Source organism: Palaemon carinicauda, chromosome 28, assembly GCF_036898095.1.
Source record: "Palaemon carinicauda isolate YSFRI2023 chromosome 28, ASM3689809v2, whole genome shotgun sequence".
Taxonomy (NCBI): Eukaryota; Metazoa; Arthropoda; class Malacostraca; order Decapoda; family Palaemonidae; genus Palaemon; species Palaemon carinicauda.
Window position 1 is genome coordinate 68,600,997 of NC_090752.1, and position 15,490 is coordinate 68,616,486.

The 15,490-nt window shown below is 42.3% G+C and overlaps 1 protein-coding gene across 1 annotated transcript; it reads left to right on the forward strand.

The window, feature by feature from the left end:
• The first annotated feature begins 8,115 nt into the window (after positions 1-8,115).
• On the forward strand, positions 8,116-13,303 carry LOC137622079 (uncharacterized). The gene is made up of 4 exons (XM_068352551.1): positions 8,116-9,182; positions 10,376-10,521; positions 11,397-11,507; positions 12,696-13,303. Exons 1-4 carry the CDS (start codon positions 9,095-9,097, stop codon positions 12,825-12,827), a joined length of 477 nt encoding a protein of 158 aa, XP_068208652.1. The 5' UTR covers positions 8,116-9,094; the 3' UTR covers positions 12,828-13,303.
• The last annotated feature ends 2,187 nt before the right edge of the window (positions 13,304-15,490 follow it).

Below are 15,490 nucleotides of genomic sequence, written 5' to 3' on the forward strand. Positions count from 1 at the left end.
TCTCGTGGATTCAGTCTTGTATTCCTCGAGGAAGTCTAGACTCTTCTTCGAAATCCCAAACCTTTTCTTAGCGGCTAGGGTGAGAAAATCATGAGATGAAGGTCCTTGATTTTCGATGATGAAGCGAAGACAGTCGACTTCTGTATTTGCTGGGAGAGAACTGGGTCCGGGAGGGGGATCAGCGTTGGCTGCATCTCCAGGATCAAGGGGTACCAGTTGCTGCGGGGCCACTTGGGAGCCACTAGAGCTGCTGTCCCTTTGAAGGTTCTCAATTTGGAGAGGACTTTCAGCAGAAGATTGGTGGGAGGGAACAGGTAAATCTTGGCCCATCTGTTCCAATCCAAGGTCATGGCGTCCACCGCATCCGCTTTGGGGTCCTCGTACGGGGCTACATATCGAGGAAGTTGATGGTTGTCGCTCGTTGCGAAGAGGTCGATCTGGAGTTCTGGGACTCTGTGAGAGATGAAGGAGAATGATCTTGCGTCTAGAGACCATTCCGACTCTATCGGGTTTGTCCGAGATAGAGCATCCGCTGTCACGTTGCGGAATCCTTGTAGGTGAACTGCAGACAGGTGCCATTTCTTCCTTTCTGCCAGACGGAAGATTGTCAGGAGCACCTGATTTATCTTGGGCGATCTTGAGCCCTGGCGATTGAGACAACGCACTACCACAGAGCTGTCCAGGGTCAGGCGAATGTGTACCGACGGGGGCGGGGAGAGTTTCTTCAGCGTCAGAAGAACCGCCATGGCCTCCAAGATGTTGATGTGAAACGTCTTGAATAGGGGAGACCAAGTGCCTTGAGCCTGTTGTTGGTGGGAGTGACCTCCCCAACCCTCCAATGAAGCGTCCGTATGGATGTTGAGAGATGGAGGTGGGTGTTGGAGAGGAAGGGACCTTTTTAGGGCCCTCGCTTCTGACCACGGCTTTAGAAGAAGTCGAAGTCTGCTTGGGAGCCGTCTCTTGAGGTCTCTTCGAGCGACGGATGCGGAACGTCTCCAGACTCCCGCTGCATCCTTTAGCTGTGCACGAAGCACTGGGTTTGTGATCGAGGCGAACTGTAGAGAGCCTAGAACTTGTTCCTGCTGGCGTCTCGAGATCCGTTTGGATTTTAACAGTCGCTTGACGGACCCTGCTATTTCCTTCCTTTTCTTTGCTGGAATGGAAAGGCGGTGTGACTGAAGATTCCAGTGGATGCCTAACCATTGGAACTTCTGAGCTGGAGATAGGCAAGACTTTTTCGCGTTTATCTGGAATCCCAGGTGTTCGAGAAACTGGGTAACTTTTCTGCAGGATTCTATACAATCCTCGGGCGAGGGCGCCCACACTAGCCAGTCGTCGAGGTAGGCCATCACCTGGACGTTTCGGATGCGGAGCTGTTGTACTACTGCGTCCGCTAGCTTTGTGAATATCCGAGGGGCCACGTTGAGTCCGAAGGGCATGGCCCGGAAGGCATAGCTTTTCCGTTGGAGTCGGAATCCTAGGTAGGAGGAAGCGTGATGGTTCATTGGTATGTGCCAGTATGCGTCCGCCAGGTCTATCGAGACCGTGAAAGACCCTCGAGGCAGGAGGGTTCTGATCTGTTGGAGAGTCAGCATCTTGAACTTGTCGTTCGATATGAATACGTTGAGGGGGGATAAGTCCAGAATGACTCTGAGTCTGTCTGAGTCTTTCTTGGGAACACAAAACAGTCTCCCTTGGAACCTTGTGGACTTCACCCTTCTTATCACCTTCTTGTTCAAGAGGTCTAGCACATATTCTTCCAAGAGGGGGGTTGAAGGTTGGAAGAATTGCTGGAAGGTTGGGGGTGGTTGCGCCCAGCTCCAGCCCAGACCTTTCTTGATGATGCTGTGTGCCCAGGAGTCGAAGGTCCAGCGATCCTGGAAGTGGCGGAGTCTTCCTCCCACCGGAAGCACTTCATTGCTTCTGTGGTCCCGAGGACTTGCTGCCTCGGCCGCTAGCTCCCTGTCCTCCTCTGCCTCTGGAGGGCCGGCGAGAGGAATCTCTGCCGGAACCCCTGCCTGAGCTTCTACCCTTGGGACGAAAGGTAGTGGAGTGCTGCTCGAAGGTGGGGTTGAAGGCCGGTGATGAGGGCAAAACCGGCTGTGGGACCAACTGAAAGGTCTGTGGCGGCTGAGCGACCACTTGGGGAGTAGCGGGTGCCGGAAACTGGCGTCTGTGCTGACGTTGCTGGGGTCTATGCTTCGACTGCTTCCTCTTAGGCTGAGGACCGTCATCCTGAGAGGGCTTTCTCTTCCTAGACATGCCCCATTTGTTGAGAAGGTTCCTATTCTCAGATGCGGCCTTGTCTGTGATCTCTTTCACTAGATCAGACGGGAAGAGGTACTTGCCCCAGATGTTGGAGGCAATCAGTTTCCGGGGTTCGTGTCTGACAGTGGCACTGGAGAACACGAATTCTCTGCAGGCTCTACGAGCTCGCATGAAATGGTACAGATCCTTGACTAAGGTTGCCATGTGAGATTTGGCAAGGACCATGTAATGGTCAGGGACTCTGGTGTCACCAGCCATTACGTCCATCTGGACCTGGAGAGTGAGAGATGCTGCCAGCCTCTCCTTCGTTTCCTGTTCCCTACGAAGGAGGTGTTCGTTTAGCTTGGGGAGGTCCTCATTAAACTGACGTCCAGCAACGTCAGGATCTAGTTTGCCCACCACGAAGGTGTGTTGCACATCCTTCCAGTGTTTGGTGTCGGGCGGGGTGGCTGCGGAGAAAGGTCTGCATTCCTCCAATGCAGGGCAGGATTTCCCTTCCTCTACAGCCTTAAGGCAGGCAGCGAAGGCCTTTTCCGTGAAGGGTAGCATCACTTCATCGGGCGCAACGTAGGTGGGGTACTTCTTGCTCAGAGCCGGAAGTCCAGAGCAGGTAAAGCCTCTGCTCTTAAGCGCTTTGGCAAGCATAGCCTGGGCCTTCGAGAGATCGAACACTATTTTCTCCTTCGGTTCGGTCTCTTCCTTTGAGGATGGTTCTGAACGTAGACGGACGTAACAGTCCGGATACGCCTCAAAGCGGGGGAAGAACTCCACTTCTTCCAGGGGTATGGAACCGATCTTATCGCTGACGAAGATCTTGTCATCAGCGATGACCATATGCTCGGCGAACCGCCACGGATTGTCGCTCGAGCATGCGGGGAGGTCCTTGATGGAGATTTTGCGAGATTCCTTGGAACCTCCCATCGACCGAATGATCTTGTGAGTTTCTTGGAGCTTCTGCTCCATCACGGATTCAATGAGCCGAATCATATCCTGTGCCGTAGGTAGAGGAGTCGTGGTGGAGGACGTAGACGGGAGAGACACTTCCGTCGGTGTAGGAGTAGGAGGGGGGATGGAGGGAGGGGCATCCTCCTTATCGGACTCGGTATATACTACCCGGTCCTCTTCTTCATCATCCTCCCCTTCACCCTGGGCCATAAGGGTTTTCTCGGTGTCCTCCGAGATCTCTGACATGTGTTCATCATGTTCTGAATCCAGGTGACAATCACTCATGGACTGAGCCATGACAGTATCAGGTTCCACTGTGATCTGGACGACGGGGATCTGTTCAACTGGGACCACTGAGTCTGGTGAGGCCTTTGGGAACAGCAAAGACCTCATTTCTTCTGTGGCTAGGTATGGTCCAGTGGCGTTCTTTTGAAAGCCACGTACCCACTTGCGTAGGTTGTCCCGAGCAGTGTCCCGAATCTCCGCTGAGGGAGGGTCATAGAATGCTTTCTGTAGGCATTCTTGGCAGACCGAACAGGTGGTGGGGCCCCAGTACTTGAGATCCCCTCTCTTGTGAGCACAAGGGGCGTGTGTCCTACACGCCGTGTGTCCATAAAAGTGTGGCCGACGGACCGCGCAGAAGTCGTGGTCACACTTGACGTACTCCTCCTGTAAAAGAAAGAGACGATGAGTATTGTAGAGTCATAATATGGCTCGTATATAAAGTTAATTATTAACAAGTTAATATTAACATAAGTTAATTGTGATGCACAGAAGGGTGGGTGAAAGGAGACAGACGCATGCCTCGTGTAACCCGCCCGGCTGGTTGCCGTAGCATCAGACAGTCCCAGGTGGCCGTAGGCCTCCATGGAAGGTGTCTTGATAATGGGAATTCCATTTAGAATTACCATATAGACTAGGCTTGAAATCTTATCAAGAAAGTCTGGGGATCATGAGATCCTAGTAAGGTTCCGGCAACCAGACGTGCCAATTACACGTAGCGTGCTGGAAAGATGAAACACGCAAGAAGACAGAGTGAAAACTGAACAAAATGTACGATTCCGTACCAATTTGTCTGCGTTAACAAGCCGTCTAGGTGCGGTTTTTAGGAGCTATCGCTAGTAGAGATAGCTGAGAGAAGGGGTGCAAGGCATCTTGCCGCCTCCGGACTGGTCCGGCATACCCCCGGCACGCCGGAAGCCGCTCGAGCAGAGTTTCTGGCATTCAAGAATGATCATTCTATGGTCAAAAGAAGCCAGGGTGGCGGCAGCCGGTAGCGGCGGCGGTTCCGGCAGCCGGAGGCAGTCGGAGGGTGACAGGGGTAAGGATAAAGGAGCATAGCCGGGGCCGGGGGCCGGCACTGGGGGCCGGCAGCTAGTGCCGGCACTCCGGGAGGGGTCGGCAGTGTGCCGAGGCTATGAGGGAATGGAAAGGCCACGGCTGTAAGCCGGCGGCGATCCCCCGGTACTCGGGGGAAGGCGGCAAGGATAAGGAAGTCACCCGTAGTGGCGGTAAAGCCGGGGTAGAGGCGGCAAGGGACAAGCACCAAAGATGGAGGTGGGATGGCAAGGCTGTACTAGCCTAGTCAAGACACCTCTGGAAAAGGTACCACCATGATAGAGGTGAATCTATCATCCTAAGCAGGAGCCGCAATGGCCGGGGCTAAGGCAGTCCAAGAGAGGACAGGGTGTACCCAAAGAAGGGGTGGAGACTCTTCGTGTCGACCAAATGATAACTGACTCCATAGCACTATGGAGGGACTATGTATCAGAGCGGACAACACTGGGAGCACCATGGGGTCCAGCACTCCAGCCTAGGGTGGAGTGTAGGACAGGGGACATATGAAGCCTAACCTACTGGTAGGTTAGGCTAGGCAAGAGATAGGTTGGGGAGGGGAAAGGGTCTTCTTATAAGAAAGGATGGGTTATGTACCAGAGCGGCCACCTAGGAAGGGAGATGCTCACCCTAACCTATAGTAGGTGGACCAACTGAAAAACGGTGCACGCGTATATTTCAGCAAGGTACATAAACCAGCCCTCCCAACCTAACCTGGATTAGGGTCGTTAGACCTAATCAAGGAAGGGAGAAGACGTATCGCAAGGAAAAGGTCCAGGACCGATTCAGCTTAAAGGAGGTGACCCTACCTTTAAGGTCCGCAACACTAAGGGAGGGGTCATTCCCTTAGGTGGGGAGGCGATACAGTACTCTGAGGAGTCTTGTCCTATCACATGTAATAGGATACAAGATTACCAGAGGGAAGCCCTAGGGCTAGGGATGAAGAGAGCATATAGGGGTCCTATCATAAGGTTAGGTTAGCAAGGCACTCAAGATAACCTACCCCCTATATGGTCCCTGAAGGCGAAAAACACTTGCATCACTGTCAATGGTATTGTAAAATAATGCCAAAATCTTCATAACTAACACTAGGATCACTGGAATATCATGCATTAACACTGGTATAGGCTCACTGGCCTAGGGGCTAATCAAAGCCTACTGGTATGGGGTCAGCGAAGACCCTAATTAATGCGTCAAAAACACGATATAAAGTTCCTAGCTATGAAGACTAAATAACTAATAGCGCTGATTAGTAATTTATATACCGGTAAGGCTGTTGCGGCTAACTAAATAAGGCATGCAAGCAACAGCAGCGTCATAAAATGGCGCTGACCGGTCTGGCAAAGCTCTGCCACAATTATGCAAATATCTCGAAAAGTAAGATTTACTTTAAGGCCAGAGCTTATTTAAACAATACTTTAACCTTTGTACTCAACTTTCCAGAAGAAGGTGAAGCTGACGGTTGAGACATAGCGAGGATGCAAGTAGATAAAGTCGCACAAAGGGAAAAATACGTCCAATCGAGCGAGCTACTAGCAAAGGAATGGGGACGGACGTGACGTCATCAAAAGCAATGGCGTCCGTCTGTTTACATCGCGAGTACCGATATCGCCACATCTAGATCGGCTGCGGCTCAGCTCCCAGCCACTCCCTGTCCGCCATATTGAAGCGTTAACTCTATATGGGGTGCAGATAGCTATGTGGCACGTCTATACATGCGTGTCCCCTGTTGTTACACGATGTCTTAAGGGGAAACCTTTAGGATACTCGCTCCAGAAGTTAGAATTCTGTGATAACCTGTGGTTTAATTCTCTGGGAAAATCCTAGTAGTGATTACCCAAGGAAGCTACCAAAAAGGATCCTTCCATCAGGACGCCATGGCTTGAGCCCAAAAATCAGACTATATATCAGCTTGGTGAGATCGGTGTTACTTAACAGTTACTATATGGACATGAATCATGGCATGATAATGAAACAATCTCCAATAGATTTAGTAGATTTGAGAACAAAGCCCTCTGAAGGATACTGGGAGTTAAATGACAGGACAGGATTAGAAATGGAACTACAATAGGGATTACTCGAGTGCCATATGTGGATGAGATCATGAAGAGGAATAGATAGAGATGGTTTGGGTATGCTCTTCGCACTCCCCAAGAGAGATTAGGTCACCAAACGTTCAACTGGTCTCCACAAGGCACTAGAAGAGTTGGAAGACACAGGCATACATGGCTGAGGAATAAGAAGCGTTTAGTAGATGATGATGAATGGAGAAGTATTGCGGCACCCTTTTCATATACATGAATTGTATTTTGTCGCGCAATTTACAAGACTTCAATTATCTTCATCCTTGTGACGTCTTTTATATTCTATATAATAAAAGTATAATGGCAGCAAGTGGAAAAAGACACGAGATAGAGCTGCTGTCACAATACAGTATTAATCTTTATTTATGGAAATGGGCAATAGGGCCCAGTGTTTGAGCTGGGAGGCCATTCAGTGCCGTGCCAAGGTGAAATGGAGTGAAAGCCTGGAGGTTGCATAATGAAGTACGAACGTAAAGAGATTAAACAATAATATTAAATAAAAGAAGTGGGAATGGAGGTAAAGTAGACGGTGGAAAAGTGGGTGTAGGTATGGGCCGAAGTGACGTCACAGACACTTTAGTAACGCATAAAGTGTACTGACGACACTGTCCTCTAGTGGAAATGCACCATTGGATAGACTAGCAGTCTAAATTAATAAATAGACTGAAGAACATAAATAACAATCAATCCTAGTACTATACCATCTTTTTATCTTAACATAAAATATTCATATATTATAGGGTTTACCATCATATTTTGTACTTAATCCTTATTTTTTTATTACCCCTAATATACAAAGATAGAAAAATAATGTTTGATGTATAAACTTTGCATATTAAAATCAATTGAGATTCTTATTCCACTGTTTAGTTACGAATCCGTAAGAATTCCCTTAAAAATTGATCACTGACCATGAAATCCTAAAACTTCTAATCACATCTTAATCATGTAAAACTGATAGCTGCTTTAGGAACGCATGATTATTGTACATGATTTTAGACTGGACTAACCAGGTTCTAAAAAAAATAGGTCTACGTACGTCATCATCTCCTACACCTATTAACACAAAGCGCCTCAGATTTTGCCAGTCGTCTCTATCCTGAGCTTTTTAAATCAATACTGTACTTCCTCATTCATCATCTCCTACTTCACATTTCACAGTCCTCAGCTATGTAGGCCTGGGGCTTTCAAATCTTCTAGACCCTATGGAGCCCAGTTAAAAGGTCCAAGTACAATAGCAACAAATTGTTATTTGTCTGTTATTCGTAGTGCAAAAAACTATATCTTTCACTTTATTCCTTTAAAATCATCAAGGATTTGTATATTTTTCACTGCTTGTGCTGTAGCAAAATGTCAAGACTACATTACAGTATACCGAAACTCTGACATATACTATCGACACAGAAAAGGAAAATTATGCATATAAATATCTTTACAAGTATAAAATGCCAAAATAGCTTCCATAATTAAATTATTAATGTTATTTAAACCGGGAATGTCGTTCTACTAACTAAATAACACATGCCTAACGAACGACAGCTCCCATGGCGCCTCCGGTAACAGGCCTAGCTCCTAAACACAATAAATTACTTTAATTTCACTGTGAGACAGGAGCTAAAATACACATATTGTAAAGACTCAATACTCAACTTTCCAGAGGCGAAAGGAGCTGGAGATAGCATAATTATAATCCTTGAAAATCGATCGAAAATGTCAGATCAACAGGGAACACCACCGAGCGAAATCGCTACAGAATCAGGAATGTCCGACATATTGAATATGGCGCTGTTGTGATACTCAATAGTAGTATGGGAACTAGGGTAACCTTAATACGGCTCCCCTTCTAATTCTGCCACTTTCCCCTCGAAGCGTAAATGTTATTCGGGATGCAGATTGCTATGTGGCGTGTCAAGAATACGTCCCCTGATATTATGCGATATCCTTGAGAGAAATTTAAGGATATTCGTGCCAGGAGTTAGAATTCTGGAGACCTAAAGGTAAATTCTCGTGGAATATCACTGTAGTTAAATATCCCTTAGGAAGCTACTCTTAGGAACCTTCCATCAGGACGACATGGCCATCTCACCCAAAAATAGATTTTTCGCTTCGCTCAAAATCCGTTTATTCATAGGTGCTGCAAGTTACCTCTGCCTAGGCTTAGCTACCGTTCATTCGAGTTCTCACAAGTGAGAATTCCCTGAAATAGCACACAGTGCATTATACAATCTCTGCTGCATTAGCTTTGCTATTAGACTACTGAAGTGGAGGTGGTTTTAATTGTTTTAATTAAAACCACCACCACCACTTTATTCTTTTGTGCATAAAACAATGAACTTTTTTTTTTTATCTTACATTCAATGTCATTTACAGTACAGTACTCAGATGTGGGACCAAATAAGCAGACAAAAACTAAGAATTAATGTGATGCTTCTATTCTAGATTATATCGACGTCAACGACACGATGATTGTCAATTTTTACACTGATCCAGAGACCAGTTTTATAAGAGAATGGGAGATCTACGTCTCACAATACACATGTGACATGGGAGGTACGTTACGTTTGAAGCATATATAATAGATTAGGGGAAAATGCAAAAATAATTCAATTGACATGGTACTAGCTTTAAATTTGTAATTCTAACAAAATCTCAAGTAATTTCTTTCTAATAAATTGTTTTTTAGGTTATGGAATATGTGAATGATATTAATTGTTTTCAATTTGCTCTTCTAAATTTTTGGTAATTGTCAGTTTTTGATAAGGAAATAATTTCCCATAGGGCCAAACGATCCAAATTTCATCCATTTGCATTACATTCACACCTTGTTACGGGTAGCTCAAAGACCAAGGGTCATTGATGATTTAATGTCAGCAAGATAACAGCCTTGCTTGTAGAGAAAAAAAAATGGATCAGAAACTAGAAAGGAGTTGAATAAATGCATGTTTTGAACTTAGACAATAAGGCTGGAAGAAAGGGCACGGGAACGTAAGTAAAGTAGATACTCAAAAAGAGTGTGCACTGCTTCTGAGGACGGAAGAAATGTTGTAAAAGGTCATAGATGCCTAAAGTATACACCTACTAAGTGTATCCCTACTGCTGGTTCTTCAATATATTGAGTATTGTCGAAATTTTACTTAATTCATAAATTGTACCTAATGAGAATGGATAGGATTTTAGAATTTGGGCCATATAGCCCGGTGTTGAAACCAATCAACACAGACTTCCAATTTGAGGACAACTCCACAGTTGCACCAGAAATAAAAATTGAAACGGAGAGCAAGATATAAATAGAAAGCAGAAAAGTGGGTATGAATACAAGTATTGCAAATGATGAATGAATTCTCTCTCAAGTCAAATGAAATTTGAAGAGTGAGCTATTCAATATTAATCCATATTATTAAAATTGATCCAAATGTCAGCCTGGTCCCTAGGCTTCAATCCTCTGGACTGGAGGATGAAGCTAGGGAGTAGTTGCCTATAGAGGAAACATAGAAATTGACATTATGTAGAAATATTACAAAAGGACTACATTCTTTTAAAAATCTTTGTATTTCTCTTCTATGTATCCAGGTCTTAAGCCTGTTAGAATTCCATTCAAGAATGTATGAGCTGAATACTGTAGGCCTACAGTACATCGAATCATCGTTGTCAGTCTTTTAGTTTTTGTCTATTTATTTTTAACTTTTTAAAAATTTAATTATTTATCTAAAACAACTAACTTAGCCACCATTGCTTTCTTCCAGCTCCAGAAGGATGTGGCCAATGGTATTGGGGAGTCAGTAATAAGATTGACATTTGGAACAACATTAATCCAGAACCCAGAGACTGGTTTTACCTCGACAACCAGTGCTACACCATTTGTGTCCGATGGGAGGCTGGTTATTGCACTGTAAGTTTACAGATTATATGCACTTTTGAATTTATTCCACAAGACTGGAAGAAAGGGTGTGGGAGTAGAGGTAAAGTACAGTAGATGGCCAAAAACTGTGTGCACAACTTCTAAGCCCATAGATGCCTAAAATGTAAGGCTACAGCTGGTTCTTGAGTATACTCAGACTAAAAACCCATTAAATTAAGTCATTATGCATGCTATTTGGATAACACCAATAGCATGAGGTGGATATACAGTAGTACAGTATTATAATCATACAGTACTGTATATGTTTTCATTTGATTACGATTACTGTACAATGAAAATACTATGGACTCAAGTTACTTTAATATCTTTGTTTTGACTTCCTTGATGTATAATCTGCATTTTAATGGGTCATTCATTAAGCAATTTATTCCACAAGACTGGAAGAAAGGGTGTGGGAGTAGAGGTAAAGTACAGTAGATGGCCAAAAACTGTGTGCACAACTTCTAAGCCCATAGATGCCTAAAATGTAAGGCTACAGCTGGTTCTTGAGTATACTCAGACTAAAAACCCATTAAATTAAGTCATTATGCATGCTATTTGGATAACACCAATAGCATGAGGTGGATATACAGTAGTACAGTATTATAATCATACAGTACTGTATATGTTTTCATTTGATTACGATTACTGTACAATGAAAATACTATGGACTCAAGTTACTTTAATATCTTTGTTTTGACTTCCTTGATGTATAATCTGCATTTTAATGGGTCATTCATTAAGCAAGGACTGTCATTAATATAAAAAAAGAATTATTACAACAAAAATATGAAAATATATGCTGAGAGAGGCTTATATAATTATCACTTGTTAATTTTTAAATGTCTGCTCTCTCTCTCATTCAGATAACTTACAATGAAGTGATAAGATTCCAGCCAAGATGCAATGATATTTTTGAAAGACCTGGTAGTACCACCATGCGAGCGGCCTGCATCTTCACACCACCTACTCTTCCTGTAAGTATAGACATTTATGGAGCTGCAATGTTTTGTTATTATTATTGACAAAGGGGACAAATTTATTTTGAACAAGAGGAAAATCTAACAAATTTATTTCCACAGTATCGAATGTACATTAACCTGAAAGAAAAAACTATACAAAAGAAAGAAAACATTGACTGTAAATGAAAGTAAGGGTAAGAGAATGAGCGTGTGCATGAAAAAGCTACTGTACTTGTAAGAGGTTAGTTAGTGAAAATGGCTACGTACCATGGCCATTATCTACTTCAGCATCTACATCCAGTTAAAAGTAATGTATCAATTACTGTATTCATTGCATTAAAAAAAAAGGGAGACAAGAATATTCTACCAAAGACAGACTGCAGCAGCTTTTATTAATGCTCTCTAATTAGTAATACAATTTGAGTAACAAGTGGGAGGAAATTAAAAAGTTGAACAAATGTTAACATCTTTCCCATGTTCATAATTCAAATGAATTTCGTTGGGAATTGCTTGGATATTTACTTTTTATAATTCATTATGTGAAAACAATAAAATATTGTACAATATGCTGACCTTTTGAGTTCTTGAATTGCTCACTATTTTAATAGTAAGAATGTAAATTTGAACATACAACTCTGAAATTAACTATCTGTTAAGTCAGCGATTGCATGTTTAATCTTTCTCTCTATACAGTAGTTTACTTTTATAGTACTTCTCATCCATTAATTTGACTTTTAAAGTATTGTACTTCTCATCCATTACTTTCCTTACCTGGTGAGCAAAAATTCTTGAACCATGTCTTGAATGAGTTTTAATTTCTTGTCTATGAAAATAAATAATTTGGTCAACCCTATCGAATCTACAAAAGACTACTCAAGAGAGATATGTAACAAATTACAATCTCTTAAAATTTGGAAAACTGGATAAATAGAAAATGTTGAAGATCCAGAAATAATTCTTTGAGGGATTTGTTTCAAAGGTTTTATGCGGCTGTCCTTACTGGGACTATGCCTATCGCAGAATGCAAATTTTAATGTTAATGCTAAATCACTTAAAACCTAGAAATGGGTCATGTGGTATATCCACTATGTGTAATCAAATAAATATATGCTGCACTTATTTTGATTAACATTTATAATGAATTCCTTCATGTGCAAAATATCTTTTATGGTTTTCACATTTACATTTCTTTTTTCCTTTCAGATCACCTATACATTTAAGGGTGGAGAACAGAACTTCTTTGTTAATTTCTCAGACACAACTAACGAGCACATTGGTTCTACCTCTAATCCATTCAAGAATCCCAGCATTTCCTACACCCAGAATCGTTGCTAAATTAATTGTGAAGAAGTTTGTGTTTGTAGGAATTACAGGAAGTGTTAGGTACTGAAATATACTTTACTAATGCAACCATGACAATCCTATGTAATTGGTATCCAATATTTAATGAGAAAGAGGAATTTGAAGATTGAGTAATCACCATTATGATTTTATTTCTGGATTAGATTGGATTTATTGATTTATAGAAACCAAGAATTATACTGAGATACAAGATAAAAGAGACTGGTACCAGTAAGGTCATTCATTGCTCTCACAAGGCTGGGTTGAAGCCTTTCATATGGAAAACAGAAAAAGATTACTAAAATTACTTCATATTTTTGTATCATAAAAACTTTATAATTGGATGGTTTTGTTTATTTACAGGATTTGAGTCAAATATCTATTTATTGAAATTTGGGCATTCACACTCACTTTACTGTAATTGTTAATATTGTTATGCATTCTCTACCGACAGAAACTGAGTCATCAGAAATGGCCAGTAAATAACTATTAATAAATTATCTCAATTTCAAACACAGTTGCAAATAATTTCCCTTGAAAACAGTGGTTGTTTTAGGCAGTGAGAAAGGAGCTTTCATATCTGAAGACATAGTAGCATATCCCAGTCCACCCCAGTTAAATTGGATTGGATTTATTAATTTGGGCTATGTAGTCAACCATAATTGAAGATTTGAACCCACCTGCATATATTGCTTAGTGATAACCTTTGTATTTCAAGAAACCTTCCCTGATGTTCATATTGCTTCTTCTCTAGTAACTCAGTTTATCAGCAGCTACCAATAGAACCTTTTTTAATACCCATTTTCTTTCCTTTTCATAGACATTTGCCTTCAGTAATGAAAACTCTAGTGGCTAATAGTACAAAGCAAAGCCAGGACGTGCCGGAGGTTCTTTGTTACTTCAGTCTCTTGGTTGCATTGACGGTATATTCCGTCTTCCAGATTTTTAGAAGTTTTAGTGCATTTTAAGACGTTTTCCTTTGGATTTGTTGGCTGATCATGATCCAAATTCTCTTGTTTCTCATCTCAGGGACATGAGAAACAGAGAATAACTAAAGTGAGTTGTATGAATGCCTCACTGTTCCTCTCATGGAAAAGTATGCTTCAATGGTTACCAACCAAAAAGTTCAAAGCAATAAAGGAAACCTGCCTTTAGTTCAGGGGGAAATCCAGAGAAGACTAGGCTAGTTGAATATAGCATGGATGATGGTAGGGGGACACCAATACCATTCTCTAATACATCATTTAAGTAGCCAAGTTTTCATAGTGATGAGCTTCAAAAGTTCTTAAGCTTTTTTAGCTTTCTTTGATAAATTTCAGAGGGCCAGTGAGTCTTCACTTAAAGGAAGTAATTCCAATCTTCCCTGCTTGGCTGCTAACCTTAACTTGATTTCTCAAATGGGATCAAGTGGTAATAGAGTTCCATTTAGCAAGAGTTTTGATAGTTCACTGCATTATTTTAGATATGAGATCCTTTCACAGAGCCTCAAATTCTTTATTTTAGACCCTTCTGCTGCTGCTAAACCCTTGCCCTCCTGCAATCCTCCAGGTGGGGTCGTCTGAATGTAGACATGTTTGAAACGTCGCTGAACAAAAATATGGATGTGTTTAGTTCACCTTTGCCAGGTTCCTTAGCATGGAAGATAGATACCCTGTTACGAAACTGGTCAAATCTGTATCTTTAAGCATTTCCCATATTTACCATGATTCGACACTGACATGGTGTCAAGATGATAGGGAATAGTTTTGACTTATAAGTGAAATAACAAAGAACCTATGGCATTATAGCTTTGCTTTTTACAATTAATTGGGAGTGTGTTTGATTATTTTACTAGAGCCATGTGTCTATTGAAATGAAAGAAAATGAGAATTTTTTTTATTTTCGGGATAAATGTCGGTAAACAGAGTTTCTAGAAAAGCAACAATATGAACATCAGGTTGAGTATATAAATACAATTTTTATTTTTGGGTAACAGTCAGTAAACCAAGCTTCTACAGAAGAAGGAATATGAACATCAGGTAGAGTATAGAAATACGACAAATTTGGAAGTAATTTGTATTTTTCCAAACGATACAAACCTGTAGCTATTTATAGACATTATACTTTCAGCAAAGCTTGAAGATAGCCTTAAGACTTTTAGCGAGGTGTAAATTACCCTACCGCTAGTTAGCGTGGGGGATAGGAGGGGTAGGCAGCTACCTCGCTCACACACACCTGTCTCTCATCACTTTTTATTGCTGTCAGGACTTATTGGGGGACAGATGATGGCAGGCCAATTCATATAAAGCTACAGGTTTGTATCGTAATAAAAAATACAAATTACATCCAAATTTGTCATTTGTTCCAACACTAAATACAAAACTTCACTATTTATAGGGATTGACTGACCCCTTAGGAGGGTGGAAGCCCGAACCAACTGGCTGGTTTTCCCGAATGTGGTCTCCATGTAGACCATGTAACGGGGAGAAACCCTGACACCTCGCAAAACAATTCATGTAAAGCATGGTTAGTGGGCTGAGCAATCTGTGTGATTGTGTGATACTAGTGGTATGACTAGTCTAGGTAAGAATTCTCAGAAACATAGGAATCTTAGAATCAACCACAGACGTTACCCCTTCCTACCTCGCCAGGGGGTATGGGGACGTAACAAGTACAGT

Coding starts and splice junctions, on each gene's coding strand:
- LOC137622079 (XM_068352551.1), top strand. CDS start 9,095: ATGATTGTCAATTTTTACACTGATCCAGAGACCAGTTTTATAAGAGAA. Junction 9,183..10,375: donor ATACACATGTGACATGGGAG/GTACGTTACGTT, acceptor GCTTTCTTCCAG/CTCCAGAAGGATGTGGCCAA. Junction 11,508..12,695: donor TCACACCACCTACTCTTCCT/GTAAGTATAGAC, acceptor TTTTCCTTTCAG/ATCACCTATACATTTAAGGG.